A 19,871-nucleotide genomic window follows, 5' to 3' on the forward strand; every position below is an offset into this window, starting at 1 on the left:
TCTGTTAAATTTATCTGCGTCACAGTGTTAATAACAGACTACTTATAATTTTCCCAAAGCAGCCTATAGAAAGGTTATATTGAGAAGCTGAAGTCTGACAGGCAAGCATCATTGGCTCTGTGTATTAGACCAAAACATTTCAAGGATGGATGCATATTCACCATGGGGCAACTCAACAAAATGAGCATGAGAGGGGTGCTTTGAGTACATAAACCTAATGGAGCTGCTTTTTACTGCAAAGTATTGTAGTGTATTACATATTAACTTGTAGCAAAAAATGTGGCAAAACCAGTTATACAAGAGCTATTAAAAAAGATGCCTCATACGTTATTCAAATTCCCCATGTACTTTTATATTGCAGAGACAGTTTGAATTTCGCAGTTGTAGTGTATCACCTGCTGAAAAGCCTTGTACTTCTGCGGCCTGGGCATAAATTGTGGTGAGCCTGTTGTTTGTACTGTGTTGTATAGATCTGTATTTAGTCATAGGTCTGATAAGGAATTGAATGGTCATAAATAAGTCTATTATAAGAGTAAACAGTGACATCAGTTGGTGGCAATTCTTGTATCAGTTTATATGAAACAATAGGGATATCATGCTTCACTCAAACTAGAAATGCTTTGGAAGTGTGTTTGAAGGTTCTCCCAACTGTTCAAACAATAGGATTAACAACTTCCTTTCCCAAGGGATGATAACTGTCAAAATATTATTGCAGTAAAGATGAATGATTAATGGCAGGAGTGAGTTTGACCAAGAAATGCTTCCATCATCTTCTGGAAATTCAAAACATTGGATGTTTGATATATTTAATTTTGCTACAGTTATTTTTAAAAATTTGAACATGAAAAATGAAAGGTGCAGAACTCAGTCATTTTTTAGCTAGTGTTTTACATATTTTGCCTACAGAGTTCTATAAAACTAAATATGATGTATTTATCTATAAATAATTCAAAATTCAAGCACATATTTTGAAGAACCTATTTATTTGTAATGATCTATTTTATTGTAAACAATTATGGACTTCATCTGCCTTTTCTTCTCTATATTTCTATTGACCACAATTAAGATTTAAAATTAAAAGTGAATTTCTTAATAACATAAGAAATAGGGTTACAGACACTGTCCATGTCCAGTATCACAGAACCCATCTGGTCTAGGCTAATTCAAAGCATTTTACGATCAGATTCCAGCTTTAAATTGCCCATTAACCATTCTGGGCACTTACAAGGGAAGGACTAAGGCAAGTACGGGCATGCGAGTAGGCAGCAGCAGGAAAGGAATGGGAGACAATACTGGAAAACTGTGGGAAAGATTTGGATAAAATAATCCTTACTCTCCTCCTTTTACACAGATTGGTAGAGAAGACACCTTGAAATGCTTCCTTGATGCTCTGTCTTTCCAGCTGCTCAGATGTGATGTGGGAGCTGCTAAATGATGACTGCTTCCTTTTTTCCCTTTGTCTGCCTTTATGTGCAGCAGTGGTTGTGGGCACACAAATGGATGCTGCTCTGGCATTTGGTCAGTTAGCTTGCTGCCCCTTCTGAAACACTGCTCCATTTCTTCAGTGCTGGATGCTTGGCAGCATAAAAGGGCTTGCCTTTAACCATGACCTAGCTAGAGCTTTATCAAAGTTTCTTCCATCCCTTTTTCTGCTGCCAATCAGTATTCCCTAGTACAGGAGTCATATTAAGTATCAATTTAATAATGTTGTTATAGGAATTAGTGTAGCTCTGACCAAAGGAATAAATAAAAAGGCCTATAAGGTGAGTAAGCTTGGTTACTTCTTTCAGACATGAAGTTTTTCTCCCTGATCATGAAAACAAAGCCTTGAGAGTCCTGAACCAGTCTCCTGAGGTATCTCTCAAATGAGTAAAAATTAAGGCCAAGCCCAAACAGCTACTTCAGTATATAGGATGCTGATGACTTAAGTAGAGATTGCTGTAAAAGGCTGATGTTTTCTGTACCAGATACATTACTGACATGCTTGATGCTAACCTTTCAGAAATATATGGGTGAAAATCTGATTATCTCATCTGTCTTATATCTGTGAGGGTCTCTTTTAACTCTGCAAAAGGAGGACGTCCTTCAGGTTTCTGAAAAGAAAAGCAGAGGATAAACTTGTATTAGGAGATTAGTTAATTAAAGTATCAGACTTTAGAAAATGGTTACAAGTGCATATGAGCTACCACTTTAAAATTACATTAAATTTATTAATAAAGAAGATCAAGTTTATGATTTGAGGGGAAAAAAAAAAAATCATCTGTCCTTCATGACACCAGTGCCATGAGCGCCGTCAATTTTCCAAGTATTCCTAAAATTTATTTATTCCAATTCTGGACCAGAATTCCTATAGGATTTCTCTCCTGCAACAGATCACTGGAAAGCCCTACCTCTCAGGAAACCATGATACTCAGGAATGTTCTCTGGGTTGTTGCAAAAGGAACTTCCCTGCTTTCTCATTTGATGTACTGAAGCTCGATATGGAACAAAGAACTGGCTAATGACAGAGAGAAGAGAGAACTTCTTCCCAATCCTCTGCTGGCTGGCATCCTGGCAGATGTTTACAGTATGCAAGCAAGCTAGATGCAGTTTAGATTTCAGCCTCTTAAGCTTTTTTTAGTCAGGATCCACAGATTTTATATAGAGTTAAAAGATGGGCAAGTAAGGAGAGATAGGACAAAGGAGACAACGGCAGCAACAAGGTTCCTTGGCTACTCTAAGTGTATGCCTGCCTGTTTACATGAAAGCATTGCACACAAAGCAATTTAAAATTGAAGATATATTTCCTGTAGACACTACAGAAGGAGGGACCTTAGGGGATTACTCTGGTGGTGGAGTTGATGAGATCAGTGTTTTGATACCAATATAGAAAGAAATAGGTGCTGAAGAATCATAGAATCACAGAATAGTTAGGGTTGGAAAGGACCTTAAGATCATCTAGTTCCAACCCCCCTGCCATGGGCAAGGACACCTCACACTAAACCATGCCACCCAAGGCTTTGTCCAACCTGGCCTTGAACACCACCAGGGATGGAGCATTCACAACCTCCCTGGGCAACCCATTCCAGTGCCTCATCACCCTTACAGTAAAGAACTTCTTCCTTATATCCAATCTAAACTTCCCCTGTTTAAGTTTTAACCCATCACCCCTTGTCCTATCACTACAGTCCCTAATGAAGAGTCCCTCTCCAGCATCCCTATAGCCCCCCTTCAGATACTGGAAGGCTGCTATGAGGTCTCCACGCAGCCTTCTCTTCTCCAGGCTGAACAACCCAAACTTTCTCAGCCTATCTTCATACGGGAGGTGCTCCAGTCCCCTGATCATCCTCGTGGCCCTCCTCTGGACTTGTTCCAACAGTTTCATGACCTTTTTATGTTGAGGACACCAGAACTGCACACAATACTTCAGGTGAGGTCTCACAAGAGCAGAGTAGAGGGGCAGGATCACCTCCTTCAACCTGCTGGTCACAGTCCTTTTAATGCAGCCCAGGATACGGTTGGCTTTCTGGGCTGCAAGCGCCCACAGAAGCCAGCTCATGTTCATTTTCTCATCAACCAACACTCCCAAGTCCTTCTCTGCAGGGCTGCTCTGAATCTCTGAAATGCTCTGAAATGGGGAAAGAGCATCAAATACTAACTCAGAGTGGAGAGGGTGAAGGAGACACAGCCTGGGAGCTGTAGTGATGTACAGAGGTACTTACGTACACGTGAAAAATGGGGTTTAAAATCCACATTTAGTGGGCATGCTTACTTTGTATATTAATGTATTAAAGTTATCGTTCATAGCAGAGCTAGAAAAAGCAAAGTATGATAGAGATGTGGAAAAGGTATTAACTTTGATGCAGCAGAGAAGCAAGACGATAGTGGCATATTCAAAACGAGGGATGGTCTAGACCAATTGTACTGATGACATGCTTTATGTCTCTTAGGTGCAACAGTCAAAGAAACAGAGGCTTGTAAGCCTAGGTGTGATTTGTGAAAACATAGTAAGAGATACTGAGGATGCCACAGATGTGAAATAAGGATTTAATGCCCCATTTTTTTTAAGATTGCTTTTAGATCCACATCACAAATTAATAATAAAGTAATACCACAGGAAAAAAGGGCAACAAACCTCATGCCAGCAGCTGTACATGACTCTGTACACAGCAAGTGATGCCAAATGTGGTCGATAAAGTCGGTGACCCTGAGAAATCTCACGAACAACTTCAGAATTTGACTTACTTTCAAAAGGCATTTTGCCTTCTGTGAAAACTTCCCACATCAGTACACCTGTAAGTGAACCAAAGTATTTAAGACAAAACAGAAACCCCAAACCCACAAGCTATTTAACACCACTAGAAGAACAAAAACCACTCGTGATTTTTTGTGTATTGAAAATGCATGAAAATATCACCAACCTGAACTAAATTGCAAGAGCAATCAAAACCATTTTCAACTAATATAATTCTGCTCTCTTTTAAGTCAGATGAGGGTGGCCCATGAAACAGATGAATACATATTTCCCTAATGGAGACTTACCAAGAATGCACATTTCAGTCAAAATCTAACTTTTAGACATAGAATTTTTCTATTGAGAAAGATACTTGTACAATATAGACAAGACTTGAAAAATAGGAATAACTAAAGCTTAAGGTAGGAAGCATGAGTAAGAAGTTACACTTTCATAAATCACATCAGTAGTTTTAGGGAAGCATGGTATGTTCACCTAATCAACTTACCAAATGACCAGACATCTGATTTGCTGCTATATTTTTTGAAATGAAAAACTTCAGGAGATGACCATTTGACTGGAAACTTGGCCCCCGAAGAGCTGATGTATTCATCATCGATGACATACCTAAAGAATAACAGGAGACAGCATATAGTTGAATGATAGTTAAAGTGCAAGCAGTTCCAGTGACAGTGTCAATTTAGAATCAAGTAAATGGTATCACTGTAACACTACTTGTTGCACCCAAACAGCACTGATAGAGGACCACGCTTCATGACTGACAAACTTCACAGATACAATACCTGGCATATTGTTACAGAAGCATCACAGAAAGAAACACTCATGACACACAAGCCAACAGCTCTGGTGCATTGTAAAAGTATTTTCCTTTGCCCTGGACCCCTTTTGTTCCTGGTGCCCAAAATGAGAACAATCAGCCATTGGAATAACCTCCCCAAGGAAGTAGTGGACTCCCCAACATTGGATACTTTTAGGGTTCTAAGACTGTTCGCACAGGCTTATAGGAACTGACCTCCCAGATCAGATGTGCCTAATGCACGCATTTATAGGGCAGCATTTTAAAAGGCTATTATGCATAGCTTTCCACTATTAATGTTCCTGAGCAGAGAGCAGATGTGCACTACATATTTGTTCTCATGGAAGACAGAATGCATGCTGTCTTTTAAAGCCCTTTTTAAAGGAGGTCACACTGACAGAAATCATATCTTTATTTCCCTGTTTTTATTTTGGTGCAGGCGGAGAAAGATGAGAGGTTATTGGATAATAAACATATGAAATAACGCTACAAAATAACCAATAGTGGCAGCTGTGTGAGCTCTGAATAATTTGTATTCCTGTCACCTCTCAATGGTCTTCCAAGGAGAGTGAGTGCCTGTCCTAGAGCCACACACACCACTGGTTTCCACTTTTTGGCAGCAGTGAGCCATTGCAGTCCATTATTCTCAGACTGGACCTTGACAGACCCCTTGGTCTCTTGCTGCATTTTCTGATGCATTTGGATGAGCCCAGACCCTTGATTCTGACCTTACTCTTTTGAGGGGCAGTGCAACCAGTGGGCACTGCCACAGTATAGAATCATAGAATAGTTAGGGTTGGAAAGGAACTTAAGATCATCTAGTTCCAACCCCCCTGCCGTGGGCAGGGACATCTTACGCTAAATCATATCACCCAAGGCTTCGTCCAGCCTGGTCTTGAACACTGCCAGGGATGGAGCATTCACAACCTCCCTGGGCAACCTATTCCAGTGCCTCACCACCCTAACAGGAAAGAATTTCCTTCTTATATCCAACCTAAACTTCCCCTGTTTAAGTTTTAACCTGTTACCCCTTGTACTATCACTACAGTCTCTAATGAATAGTCCCTTTCCAGCATCCCTATAGGCCCCCTTCAGATACTGGAAGGCTGCTATGAGGTCTTCACGCAGCCTTCTCTTCTCCAGGCTGAACTGCCCCAACTTCCTCAGCCTGTCTTCATACATAGAACAGCCTTTTGAAAAACAGGTATTTAGTTATGAACTGCTAGGGTGTTGTAACCTGAGGTTAGAAATAGGAGGCAAAACCAAGCAAAGAGGCAGGTAAGCAGCACAAAGTGAATGTCCCATCCTGCTCAGACCCACCCACTGCCTTTCAAGCTCATCTGCCTCCAAAGTGAGCCAGTTCAGTCTACTAATCCGGAACAAAAAAAACAACCAGTAAAACACAGAAGTGGAGAGCTTTGTGCCGGGCTTGCAAAGGGAAAGAAGGAAGGAATGGGACAACCTCTTTGGGTAGCAGTCATTCACTCATCAGCTCAGCTATAAAATATAGCACATGCTGTAAGGGAAGCCTGTGAGGGCAGAGCTGAGTTACTCTATCCTGTGCTTGTAAGAGTTCATCGTGCTTTCTTTCCCCATTTTGGCTGGTCCTCTCATGAAGCAGAAAAACCACTTCCCTGCTAGAGCAGCACATATCACACTTCCTGCCTGCCCTGCTGCTCCTGCCTGACCTACTCAACATGGCAGCATCTAAAGGTCAGCACCAGCGCTCAGATCTGTCCCTAGGGACCTTTTGTCTTCCCCAGTGCTAAGAAGAGTTGGAAAACCTGTTTCTGACAGCCCTGTGCACCATGGGCATTTCTCTGTCCATAAATGCTTCTGAAGTTTACCTGGCACTTTGTTTACTAGTCTTAAACTCAGCAGTAGCAAGAGGAAGACACTACATTGGGTTCACAGTACAACAGCTTAACAGCATTATAATTTTCATCAGAATTCAAAAATTGACCACAGTGGGATTCCCCAAATCAGCAAAGCAAGCAGCTGACTGAGAATAGGTACGCACGAAACCTGCATTAATGACCTCATACCTCGCCATGCCGAAGTCAGATACTTTAACGATGTGCTCCGCGCTGACTAAACAGTTTCTTGCAGCCTAGGGAAAATGAGAGAAATATATCTGAAATCTGTGCTAAAGCATTTTAAGAGAAACGCATCAGCTGACTAATTTTGTTTCAGATTATGCTGTTTATATTCTGAAGAGTGTCTTGCTCCAAAATACAAGTGAATGTCTATCTGAGCCAATGAACATATTTCACTACCATGTAGTTACACGTACAATAGCATATAATCTGCTTAAGCACTTGCAGTACGAGTTGCAATGTTTCTGCAAAATAAAAGAAATTTTAGAGTGCAGAGCCTAGTTATCCAAGGTGGTATTTTCCTAAGCATTAGGACACTCAATGTGAACGTTTAAAAACCTGCTTTGTGACTTTTTCAATACAGAAATTAGGAACTCCTTGGAAATATTCAAGATTTTGTATTTCTTTAAGCAGCTAGAGAGGAGCACAGGAAGATTTCCACTCTGCATCCAAATGAGAGCATTGAAAAGAAAGCAGAGTAAAGAAACAGGCTCCTATCTTATGATTCCCTCTCTATGAGTGGTAAGATAGAAAAGCCACCTATATATTCCAGTGAGGGAGCAGGGAAAAAAAAAAAAAAACGTAGATAGAAAAAGATTTTGTTAAAAGAGAAAAATCCTCCTTGTTGCTGACCCTTTGTACTGCTGAGATTTTGGTTGTGTTGTGATCACTGCATAATACCCTTGTACTGGGATGTCTTAACACCAGCCTGCTCCATGCTATTATCCCAACTTTCTCTGACCTCTCAAGTAGTTTTTCTTCCAGCTGTCCATGATCAAAAGAACAGCTGAAAGGCTTTGGTTAGCCAGGAAAACACCACTAGATTGTTAGATCTTGCAGGGCTGAAGTCTTAGAGGACACATCAGTGTCCCTGTCGTGGTTTAAACCCAGTCAGGTAATTCGTTCGCTCACTTCCCCCCCTTTCTTGCCCTCCCCCCGCTCTCGGAGGGACGGAGAGGAGAATCAAAAGAATGCAACTCCCACGGGTTGAGATAAGAACAGTTTAGTAACTAAGGTATAACACAAATCACTACTGCTACCACCAATGATAATAATGATAAAGGAAATAACAAGGGAAGAGAATACAACACCTCAGCACCAGCTGACCGATAACTCGCCCCCCCAAGCCCGACCAAGCTCCGACCGATACCTCCTCCAACCCCGCAGTCTCCCAGCCCTTCCGGCTAACTCCCAGTTACATCCTGGGCATGACGTGCTGTGGTATGGAATAGCTCTTTGGTCAGTTTGGGTCAGGTGTCCTGTCTCTGCTTCCTCCTGGCTTCCCCTCCTCCCTGTCAGAGCATGAGGCTCACAAAGTCCTTGGCCAAACCAAAACATCTCTATCAGCTCTCTTCCCGAGCTGAAAGTCAAAACACTGCACTGCACCAGCTACCAAGGAGGAGAAACATGACTGCTACTGCTGAACCCAGGACAGTCCCATAAAATGCAGTGCCACATTCTGTACTGCCAGTATTTGTCAAGAACCTCAGAAAGCCTTTTGTGCTTACTAAATCACGGTGAATAAAACTGTTTCTTTCCAGGTATTCCATCCCTTCGCACACATCCCAGCACATGTTCAGCAGCATGTCTCTGCCGAGTTTCCCTTGTCTTTGCCGAAGGTAATTGAGCAGGCAGCCGTTTTCCAGGAATTCAGTCACAACATAGAGAGGCTTGCGATGTGTGCACACTCCGTAAAGCGGGACCAGCTTTGGGTGGGAGAGTTTCCTGTTTAAGATTGAATTTTAGACAGGCTAGCATTTGTCCTTGGCAGGTAACTAGACCTTTGATTTTCATGATGGTTCTGAAAACTACTTGCAGTGCTTGATAAACAGTATTCAGTTCAACTGCCCTCAGAGTTGTCCCACTATCTAACAAGCCTGCCTACAATTTCCTACAAAAAGTTAATTCTTTTAGTTCATAATGGTTCATTAGCTCATAAATGCAGTGAATGCAAAGCTCGATTTGCACTGTATGAAATAGAAAGGTCTAGTTACGCCTGGCTTCCAGGCAGGGGACATGACACTGCAATGGTGGCTCCCTTCCAGGCTGGGCCAAGACCTGATCTGAATACTTCCCTAATTCGCAAAATTAGGAGAAATGGTAATGTAGTTTCTCAAAAGCTCTAGTTAGGTTTGAGCTCTGCCAGTGGTCCTAGAAGCACTGAATTATGGATGAAAGAATAGTTTTAGAATCACATTTATTTGCCATTACGTTCGCTCCCCATTGAGCTCCACAGCACAACGCAGTGCACGCTCTAATGAAAGAGTTTGGCAATGGGCACAGTAAACATCTGCATCAGTATGATTCAGACCTTTATATCAGCCTTTCTGTCCTGCTGTGCTGGTTTTGGCTGAGATGGAGTTAATTTTCTTCATAGTAGCTGGTATGGGGCTATGTTTTTAATTTGTGCTGGAAACTGTTGATAACACAGGGATGTTTCAGTTACTGCTAAGCAGTGCTTACACAGAGTCAAGGCCTTTTATGCTCCTCATACCACCATACAGAGAGTTGGATGGGGGTGCACGAGGAGTTGGAAGGGGACACAGCCAGGACAGTTGACCCCAACTGATCAAAGGGATATTCCATATCATATGGCATCATGCTCAGCATATAAAGCTGGGGGAATAAGAAGGAAGTAGGGGGACACATTCAGAGTGATGGTGTTTGTCTTCCCAAGTAACCACTACATTTGATGGAGCTCTGCTGTCCTTGACATGGCTGAGCACCTGCCTGCTAATGGGAAGTGGTGAATTAATTCCTTGTTCTGCTTTGCTTGTATGTGTGGCTTTTGCTTTCCCTACTTAACTGTCTTTACCTCAACACATGGGTTTTCTCTTTTACTCTTCTGGTTCTCCCCCCCATCCCACTAGGGTGGGGAAGTGAGCAAACAGCTGTATGGGGCTTGGTTGCCAGGTGGGCATAAATCACAACACCTGCACATCCACCATTATTGGTCATCTTGATGCCAACTACCAGATATAATAGCTTTTCTACTCACATCATCACTTTGGCCTCCTCGATAAAATCGTCTTCAGACATTGCTCCTTCATTGATTGTCTTGATGGCAACCTTGATGGTTGCTTTCCATTTACCAAGCTGAACAACTCCAAACTGCCCACGCCCAAGTTCTTTCATGAACTTCAGTTCAGATGGGTTTAATTCCCACTCATCTATAAAAGCAACGCAATATGTTACAATAATCAGGCCATCTTTCCTGAACCATGCCCTTGCTATTTACAGTTAGTGCACACACACAAAAAAAAAAAATAAAAATCACAATTGTTCCTCAGCTATAGCGTGAGTTTTAAATATCTGAAAACTTCCACATGCTCATATATGTTTATATATGAACATTACTTTACAGCCACAGAAGCGGTTATTGACTGCCTGTATTGTAATAACCACAATAGTTTCACCCTTCAGAAATATTAAGCCTTGAGATTTATGGGAACATGAAAGGTACTCAGTTTTGGAGGTTCCTATTATCAGTCAGATGGTATGAAATTCCTGATCTATATACACAAAACTGGCATTCATTGCTTGGTTTTTATAACTTTATATAAGAATTCATTCTTATTTCTAAAACTTGCAGAGCTTACACAGAAAAATCTTCCCATAAGTAATATGGATTTAAATTTCCTAAGCATTTAAATAAATCAAATAGCCTTTGAAAAGCTACTAAATGTATATTTGAGTTTTATGTCTGCTTAGAAAAGTCCAGATGGCTCTGAAATTCACTGGTGGTTGTAACAGAAGCACAACAGCTGCCAAACAGGACTACTCATTTCAGGCGTCTCATTTGGTACTGACACTTTAAGAGGAAATGAGTGTCTGTTTCTGGTGAATACGCAGCTCTTTGTGTGTTTCTTGTTACCAGGAAATTTCACAGATATGACTTAATTATTAGCTAGGTGACTCTAAAGCAATCTAAATTCTTGCCTAGGCAAATACCTAAATCTCCACCAAAAGAAGATAAAATATTTACCATAATTCCACCCTGCTGCTGCTGGTGAAGAGTATCCAGCTGATCCTACTGGATGTCGGAGACGAGTGATAAGACCTGTAGGGGACAAAGCAACAATATTCTGTTGAACAACTACTCCATTTTAAGGTACACTATATTGTATCTCTTCCCAAACAAAAATATTTGGAATCTGAGGTACATTTCTTGAGGTTACTTTTGCTTACAGCTTGTTTGGATAAAAACCACAGCGAGAAGAAATAAAGGAAGACTAATCAATAGGATCCTGACTACAAAAGTATCTATCCCTTCATACAACAAAAACCAATACTCTTGCTTCTTTGCACGATACTAGTGATCTTAGATAAATAAGTACGGAAATACTATATCAGCCGCCTAAGTGGTCTCTTCTAGCAAAATTTCTCAGGATTGTTTCCCATTGCCAGACATATTTTCATGTCTGTCATTCATTTTCTTTGAATTAATGAACCAACAGTACCAGTTACTGCATCCCTCACCAGGGACTCCCTACATTCATTCATTCATTCATTCTTTCCAGTGCTACTTTCAGGTCCTTTTCTGCTTCATGTGTTTCCTACAATCCTCCTCCATCCAGCAAAACAGTGTCTATTCAAATATCTTCCTTCTGTGCTAGTGCAAGGAATCTCTGTGTATTTTGCCATCTCCACTCATTTAGGGTAAAAACATTTTATATTGTATTAAAAAAATGGGCAGAACCAAGATGAAGCATATTTTTTAATGCTAAAAATGTTCAAAGGCTGCCATCAGTCAAAAATCAGAGATGGTAACTGTGGTAGGCTGCAAAGCAGTATTAGAGTCCTTGTGTTCCCTAATTCTGCTTTGGATTATGTGGGGTGGGGTCGGCTTTTTTGCCTAAATCAGTAGAATGCTGACTGCTAATGCACAGCGTAACTCCTGCTTGCATACATGCAAGTTCTTGTGACAAAGAAAGAATTATGATGGAATTTCAGACAAGCCCCACTCAGTCAAATATGAACCAAGAGAATACAGAGCAGGTAAATGGATTAGGCTTCTAGCTTTGTAACATTCATTTAATACACATAGATGAGTTTGTTAACGTCACTTTCCCCATGGTATATGCACACCACAGCTATGACTTTGGCAGAAAGGATCATGGCATATTAAAATTTGTTAGCAACAGAAAAACTTGTGTATCTTTTTATAAGGAAAGTGTCATAGAAGAGTGATTGCCAATCTCCCAAAGTCCCGAGGAGCTTCAAATAGTCAGTTGTAAAACCTTATCATCTCGCATGCATTACCTGCAGCATTGTGTTGATGATACTCGATGAGTTCAGGAACAGATGAAAAGAGATATTTTTCAGCTACATAATATTGTCCCAAGTGGTTTTTCTTAATTTGATAATGTCGAATATCTTCGCTATGACTTCTGAAATCAACAAAGGATCGTATTTTTCAGTAAAAACAGTTTATACTATAAATCTGATTAAATTTCACTTTGAAAGAAAGCACAGAAAAATCTGAAAACTTGGAGCAGAATTCCTGACTTAAAAATGGCTGTGGGCTGCTGGGACACTGCTTCAGGAAAAAAAAAACAAACCAAAGCGTCCTTGAATGATCTCTCTCCCACCCTTGTGAGATATTGCACAATGATTTATCCTTGTATCGTTGCATCCACAAGAAATAGCCATAGTGTTCCTCCTGATTCAGCACTTATTTGAATCTAAGTTTTTCAAATTAATAGGCTCACTACCCAAGTTTTCCCCCAGAAGTTAAAAACATATTCATATATACATCTAAATTACTATTTTTTCTCCAGTCTTTTGGCAGTCCTCTGGCAAAAGAAGCAAGACTGCACAGTGAGGAGGTGAGATGATTTTAGGAAAAAAAACACCAAAGTTTGGGGACACCAGAATCCGAGATGAATTTACAGCGCACAGAGCCTGCAGAGAACAGAAGCATTTCAGTGCAGTGGCTGAAGGCTGTGGCAGTGAGGTGTGGCATTCATGGTGCTTCGTGTAGAAAGAAAGGCAGGAAGATGCAAACGTAAGGTCTTACTGCCTGTATTATGTGGTTGGGGTGCACAACTTTCATAGCAGATTATTTGAAGATTTCATGAGTGCAGTTAATCTTGTCTTAGCAAGACGTTTGCACCCTGACTCCCAGACCCACTGCCCACTGTCATCTCTTCTGCACACAAGGTAATTAGCTCTGCTTGAACAGCACCCCAGTGGTTCCCTGCTGCTGTGCACTGCATGTCTAACCTGTTCACTTATCCTGACAAGTTTGGGGGAAGCTCTTCCATCACCTCTTGATTCAAATTCTAACTGTTCAGAGAAACTCACCCTTTAGGCCGTGAATACATGGACAGTGTAAGAAGCCCCTGTTGGCTTGAATCTCTGACAACAAACGCACCTTCTTTGGACTGAAAAGAAATCCAAGTAGAGTTATTTTTCTACTTTTGAGCTTGAACAATCCTCCCTTCAGATAGGACTTGCAGTTCATTACCAAATTCTGTGGAATACCTATGACTGTTTGGGAGGGGAATAAAGCAGTGGACAATGGGAATTGTACACAGCAGGTACATAGCAGAACAAAATTATCCAAAGGAAAATAGTGAGTGCCAGGCAATTAAATACTTATTGAATTTAGGTGAATGATTAAATAATTTAGGTGAATTATACTTTTCAGTGTGAAGCAGTGAAAATATTTTGATTTATTAAATAAATCAAATTGTACAAATCACTATAAAAAATATTGTAAAAAACAATTCTATCTGAGATGTTCTTCTCTTGTCTGCCTTGTCCAAGCCCTGTGTTAGTCCTTGAGCAAAGTTTAACTAGTTAGGCACTTTGGTAACTGATAGGTGGTAGAAGGCAATATGGATTGTTTGCTCTATACGTAAGAAAAACACAAGGGTTTTTTTTTTAAGCTCTGCTAACCTCAGTAATTTACTTCCTACATGGATTTCAGTCTTCAATCTTTCATACAAAAGACAAGCACAGTAAACTGTATGTAATTCAATTTATGTAGTATGGACAATCTACACAGAATTTGCTGGGGCTACAACTTAAAGCTCTGTGAAGTCTGGGTAATCTGCACCATATGCTTAACCCAGAAAGCCTTTTTATTTTAAAGTACTTTCTGTCTTACTGCACCCCAAGCAGATTTGGATCTGACTGTGGTAACACTCTTGATGCTTCCACTGATAGATCTTTCTAGATATCATTAGTCCTATGGTTAAGCTGAGTTACCTTCTGGCGCAAAAGAAGTTCTGCCTGGCTTCTATTTATGTTTTTGCAGTACCACCTGCAACAAGAAGATAATCTCAGCCAGTAGAAATTAATGTTTGCTCTGTTTCACAAAAGTAATCCATCTTAATAGCCCAGTCCAGAAACCTGAACAGAACCACTCTTGTATATAAACATCTCTTAATTGGGAATGACTTTATTAGACCACTGTAAGTGTGACAACTTTTTTCCTCCATTCACTGTGGTTAAATATGAGCTCAAACAAAAGAAAGCCCAGGAAAGAGTTACGCCAATCTGTGATGAAATTTGCAGTCCTGGACGCTGCATCAAGCCTCTCTTCTTTAGAATTTTGCAGAATTTTATTTTTCTCTCTAGTAAATTAGGTAGAAGTAACTGGAATTATCTTCTAGTCAATTGATTACATGTTCACAACAGAAAGAGATCAGAATATAGAAACATTACATAGCAAGCCTACAGGAATAGGAAACATCTGTATTCTGACATGATTTATGAAAAGGAATGCTGCTGAAGTGCTCCGTGTTTGTAACTTCAGATTTCATTCTCCGAGGAAATAGTTCCAAATCAAAATTGTTACTTCATTCCAAAAGTAATGTTTTGTAACAAAAAAAGCTGTTGATACACACCCGATCATGTCTAATAAAGATTGCAGGATCAAGCACTAAAATGTATTGATGCAATCCATTTTTAGAAAAGAAAGCACAAACATAACTTTCAAGGATACTCACTCATATGTTTCTAAATTACTTTTCTTGTTCTCAGTAACATAGTTGCTGGGAACTAGACCTTCATTCCTGAAACAAGATATTGGGCATAATGTTACAGTATGGTGTAAAACATTAATAGGATTAAGATATGCATTTTCCTTTTGTTAAATTACAAAAGTTCCTTATGATACTGGCTATGCTGCCAGATACAGAATCCCAACATGGAAATTGAAGTCAGAGTCTTTTCATCCTAGGCACAAACTTTCTGCCCTGCAACTGTGGAAGGCTACTGAAAGGAAAAAGATCACCTGGGATGGGTTCTGAGAGTAGTATTCCCAACATCATAGTTCAGGATACACTGAAGAAAACGCAAAAGAGAAAGGGGAATGACAAAACAAACATAACTTCAGTTAAGATCCTTTCCATGTTTATCTAGCTCTCTAAAGCATCCAGGAATTTCAGATCAGGGATTTTGTTTCAGGCACATATTTTAGTAATCTCTGTGGTCTTTAAGAAGTGTTTACATACATTGCACTGTAAAGCACTTGAAGTACGAAAAGCTGGATTTGCATGTGGCCCAGAGCCCAGTGATTCACATGGTCTTCAAATGCCCCTATGTTGCTCAGGAAATTACTGAGCCTAGGACTTAACTCTGAATTCCCAACAGATTCTAGATTCCCTGGCCATTTCTGGGGCACCAGACATAGCTGAAAGTCTGTCTGGTCAATCCATGTGCCTCAGACATAGCCAAACATGTTCAAACCTGCCTCTAAATTGTCACGTCTCACTCTATCTGTCTGCTTCCACAGACTGGGAGATAGGGAGATTGAAACAGATGCTCACTCTCTTACCCATGTTTGTCCCTTGCTTTCCACCAGTGGGGGTCATCCTGTTGGAGGATAATGTATTCTTCTGACTTCTTGAGCGGCAAATCTGAGGGTCCTCTAGCAAAAAAGTCATAGAGTGCAGTAACCCTGGGTTTTTCTGTGTAGTCTTCCAAGGCCTCAGCAGGTAGAGGAGGTAAGGGCTTGTTCTTTAACTTCAACTGCCTCTTACACTAGTAAAAGAGAAGTGTCTTTCTTAATTATTCTTTTCTCCCAACTATTGCTTGCTTAATTTCCCTGCTACTATACTGTTTCAGTAACTAAAAGGAACTCATCATGGTGTCCTGGGTTCAGCAGAAGCAGTCATTTTTCTCCTTCTTTGTAGCTGGTGCAGTGCTGTGTTTTGACTTTCAGCTCGGGAACAGAGCTGATAACAATGATGTTTTGGTTTGGCCAAAGACTTTGTGAGCCTCACGCTCTGCCAGGGAGGAGGGGAAGCTGGGAGGAAGCAGAGACAGGACACCTGACCCAAACTGACCAAAGAGGTATTCCATACCACAGCACATCATGCCCAGGATGTAACTGGGAGTTAGCCAGAAGGGCTGGCTCACTGCGAGGTTGGAGGAGGTATGGGTTGGTGCTTGGTCGGGCTGGGGGGGGCGAGTTATCGGTTGGCTGGTGGTGAGGTGATGTATTCTCTTCCTTGTTATTTCCTTTATCATTGTTATTATTGGTGGTAGCAGTAGTGATCTGTGTTATACCTTAGTTACTAAACTGTTCTTATCTCAACCCGTGGGAGTTGCATTCTTTTCGATTCTCCTCTCTGTCCCTCCGGGAGTAGGGGGAGGGAAAGAAGGGGGGGGAGTGAGTGAAAGAGTTACCTGACTGGGTTTAAACCACAACACATGGTCATTACTTCCCCTATTACATTGTCAGTCATAAAACAGCAAGACTTACACTTGAGTAGTTCAGTGTAGAAGACAAAATGACAATGAAAACTACAATTAGTAATAAACTAAACAAACCATCTACCTAATTGGGTGACTTCTACATAGTCTGAATGCTGGGACAGCTCCTCAGCTGGTGTAAAAGCAGAACAGCATTGAAATTAGTGGAGTTACAATGTCTGGAAATCGGGCCATTTATCTGGAGAATTAATACAGACAGCACTGTAGACTTTCTTATCAAATCAGCACGAACATCATAATTTGCTTTTGCATCAGGTTAGGTTCTAGCTTTGCACTTAGTTTTCCTTAGAAAATTCCGATTGATTCAACCTAGATTTAGCAAAACTGATGTGAATGTTTCACATGCCAGCTGAGCAAGGTGATCTTATATCTGCCCAACAGGGACATCCCACTCTTCCCATCTCCATCACCCAAACCCAAAAGCGGGAGAAGGAACCACCTTGTCTGTGACAGCTTGCATAGGAAACATCACTGTGACCGTGTGTTTACATCAGCATGAATCATCAGACACCTTTACTCTATAATTTTCTAGGCAACAAAGAACCTTACATGCTCAAGAGTTAGCTACTGTTCCGCTTGTTCAGGTACTAAGCCACCATATGGCACATCACCTCAATTCTCTGTTCTCACCTATGAAAACGATACTTACCCTGCACTTCCAAGTGTGTGCATAGGAAACATCTGGTTGTGAGGCTGAATACTGGGTCACCAGCCCAGGATCAGGGTCCAGGTTCATTTCTGTTCTCATTGCTCTGATTTTGAAAAACATGAAGTATTTGTGTGAACATGTATCTATAAATATTAACATTAAAATATTCATGGATATAGATGCCTTCATTAGGGATAGGCAGGGTAGCATGTCTTTAAACTTCAGTATAATTAGCAGTTCTACTGAAAATAGAGGGATTTTAAGAAGTCCTTTATGTGTAGATATTTTTATCCTAGTTGCTGAAAAGCTAAAGTATTTCACATACCTTTTTTGTACCGTGCAGCAGCAGCAGAAAACAGACTGGATGGTGTGATCTGTGAATAAGAACATTTTCCACATTTGAAGTTTTCCTGGGATTTTGGTTTTGGGTTTTTTTCCACAAAACTTAGAGACTTAAGGACTGTGGTATGTGGTTAGCCCCACTGTTAGCTCTGTCTTTCTGTGAAATATCTAGCAAATCATTCAGGCAGAATTTGCATCCACCAAAGACAGCAAAGCCTTCCTACCCACCCTACTTATCTGTTCCCATTGTCTCCCTTACAATGCCTTCACAATTACAAGGCCATGTGATGAGTTATATCAGCTCACTAAATCAGAAAAGGCAGGAGACCTAGTTAGCCAGATCAGTACTGATCTGACTGATATACTAGCCCATATAAGCTCTAACCAGTGCAGTGAAGGACATGAGAACATCATCAGGGGCAGGAGATGGATAAATACCCCTTTCTGTACTGGAATAATTCTTAGATCATAGTAGCTAAATCCAAAACCAAATGTGCCTGACAAGCTTTTGCTTACAGTGAGGTTTATTACAGGAGACACATTACATTCAATTCTTTGAATTAATGTTTTTTCCCATTTCTGTTTCAGCCATTGGTATAATATATGCTTTAGCCCAGGCTTAAAGTACTAGCAAAAGATGTGCTGTGCATTTATGGGCCAAGTGGTTGATAATCCTGAGAAAAATCCATTGGACACATCATCACATCATACATTTAGAGAGAAATCAATCCAATGTATCTTATATGAGGAGCAGAGTGGGTATGGCATTAAATAGGTCAGAAGGCATTAAGAAGATTCAAAGGAGGCAATTAAATGGCTGACATCCACTCTAGTACACTTCTACTCAGGCTGGAACCTACTTTCCCCAGTTTGTGTTCCCTCAGCAGTTTGAGCCCAGCTGTGGCAGCGATGGTCCTGTGCCCTTTCCCACTGCACTGCTGTTCATCCTACCTCCAGCTGGGCAAGACTGGATGCTAAAATGGCAGAGAATCCCTCCCTGTTGGGTCAGCTCCCTGAACCATCGTCCCTGTCCTGCATCTGTGGTGGGTGGGTAGGAGGGCAGCAGCAGGAAGGGGTGGGCTTGGGTTCTCATGTGCTATGTACAGTCTCGTAGGAAGCATGAGAACCAGCTATGTATAGGCAAAGCTCCCCTCATATGCAGCTGCACAACAGAAAATCAACTTTATAACCCACTCCAGTATGTCCTATTGTTCTCTGGCACAGAGATCAGAGTATGCAAAGAGCCCTCAGAATTTATATGAAATATCCCAACATCTCAGGATTTTGCTGCTTTATATTTCACATGATGTTTCTTCGTAGGATCCCACCAGTCCCTTCCGCTTTATTTGTTTTTCCCTCTTGGTGTTTTTGCTGTTTTGATCCCAATGACTTAGACCAGCCTAGAACAAACAGGATGCCCTTTGTGGTGTCCAGTGAGCATTTTTGCCAATGCATGTTACTGACCTTTCAGCCAAGAGTGCTGAAAGTACTCAATATCCTCAAAGCATTAAGCAACCTTACTACACGATGAAAATGTAATTATTTTCTCTATCAAAGTACATAATTTAGCAAATCTTGTGCTAATAAAAGAAAGGAGAATGTCAGATACCAGAATGATAAGACCAAAACTAGTTCTTAGCTGGAAGACGAAGAGACCTGTCTCATAAGGGCTTTGGTTAGACTATTTATCTTGAAAGTCGTGGGGCAATCTCCCTTAGACTGTTACATCCTGTGAAGAATCTGTTGTGTGGGAAGCGGGTGAACCTATAGTAATCAGAAGACACTATCAACTGATAAAAGTTTCCACTGATGGCTATGCAAAGTATAGCAATTACAAACACCTAAGCCAGCTGACACTGACTTTTTTTTTAAGAAGCAAGGTAAAAAGGTATGGGCAATGCAATTTATTTGCTGCATAATTTCTCAGGGTACACTGAACTGTTCCTCACCTGTCTAAAACTGTTTCATAAACAGTGAGCACCATGGTGAAAAAAATTCTTGAGTTTCTTTTACTTGAGCCAGTGC

The 19,871-nt window shown here is 40.8% G+C and overlaps 1 protein-coding gene across 2 annotated transcripts; it reads right to left on the minus strand.

Annotated features, from left to right (window-relative positions):
• Positions 1 to 964: 964 nt before the first annotated feature.
• Positions 965 to 17,894, minus strand: LOC133278868 (tyrosine-protein kinase TXK-like). Of its 2 annotated transcripts, XM_061472058.1 has the most exons (14): positions 17,830 to 17,894; positions 17,505 to 17,607; positions 15,915 to 16,120; positions 15,085 to 15,150; positions 14,342 to 14,396; positions 13,433 to 13,512; positions 12,389 to 12,516; positions 11,112 to 11,186; positions 10,125 to 10,296; positions 8,635 to 8,851; positions 7,076 to 7,140; positions 4,722 to 4,840; positions 4,115 to 4,272; positions 965 to 2,093 (listed from the first exon to the last, which is right to left on the minus strand). In XM_061472058.1, exons 1-14 carry the CDS (start codon positions 17,892 to 17,894, stop codon positions 2,025 to 2,027), a joined length of 1,578 nt encoding a protein of 525 aa, XP_061328042.1. In that variant the 3' UTR covers positions 965 to 2,024. The 2 variants fall into 2 exon arrangements, with proteins under 2 accessions (XP_061328042.1, XP_061328034.1); XM_061472050.1 differs by lacking the exon at positions 17,830 to 17,894 and having other exon boundaries at positions 17,505 to 17,756.
• Between the last annotated feature and the right edge of the window lie 1,977 nt (positions 17,895 to 19,871).

Source organism: Pezoporus flaviventris, unplaced genomic scaffold (assembly GCF_033815535.1).
Source record: "Pezoporus flaviventris isolate CSIRO_AGI_PZ_B2104156 unplaced genomic scaffold, CSIRO_AGI_Pfla_v1 ptg000002l, whole genome shotgun sequence".
NCBI classification, from domain to species: Eukaryota; Metazoa; Chordata; class Aves; order Psittaciformes; family Psittacidae; genus Pezoporus; species Pezoporus flaviventris.

What these genes read in the sequence shown, in the direction of transcription:
- LOC133278868 (XM_061472050.1), bottom strand. Translation starts at nt 17,714, where the DNA reads ATGCTACCCTGCCTATCCCTAATGAAGGCATCTATATCCATGAATATT. An exon ending in AACTTCTTTTGCGCCAGAAG is followed by an intron (nt 13,513 to 14,341) that starts GTAACTCAGCTT and finishes ATTTCTTTTCAG; the next exon opens with TCCAAAGAAGGTGCGTTTGT. An exon ending in ATGTATTCACGGCCTAAAGG is followed by an intron (nt 12,517 to 13,432) that starts GTGAGTTTCTCT and finishes TGTTGATTTCAG; the next exon opens with AAGTCATAGCGAAGATATTC.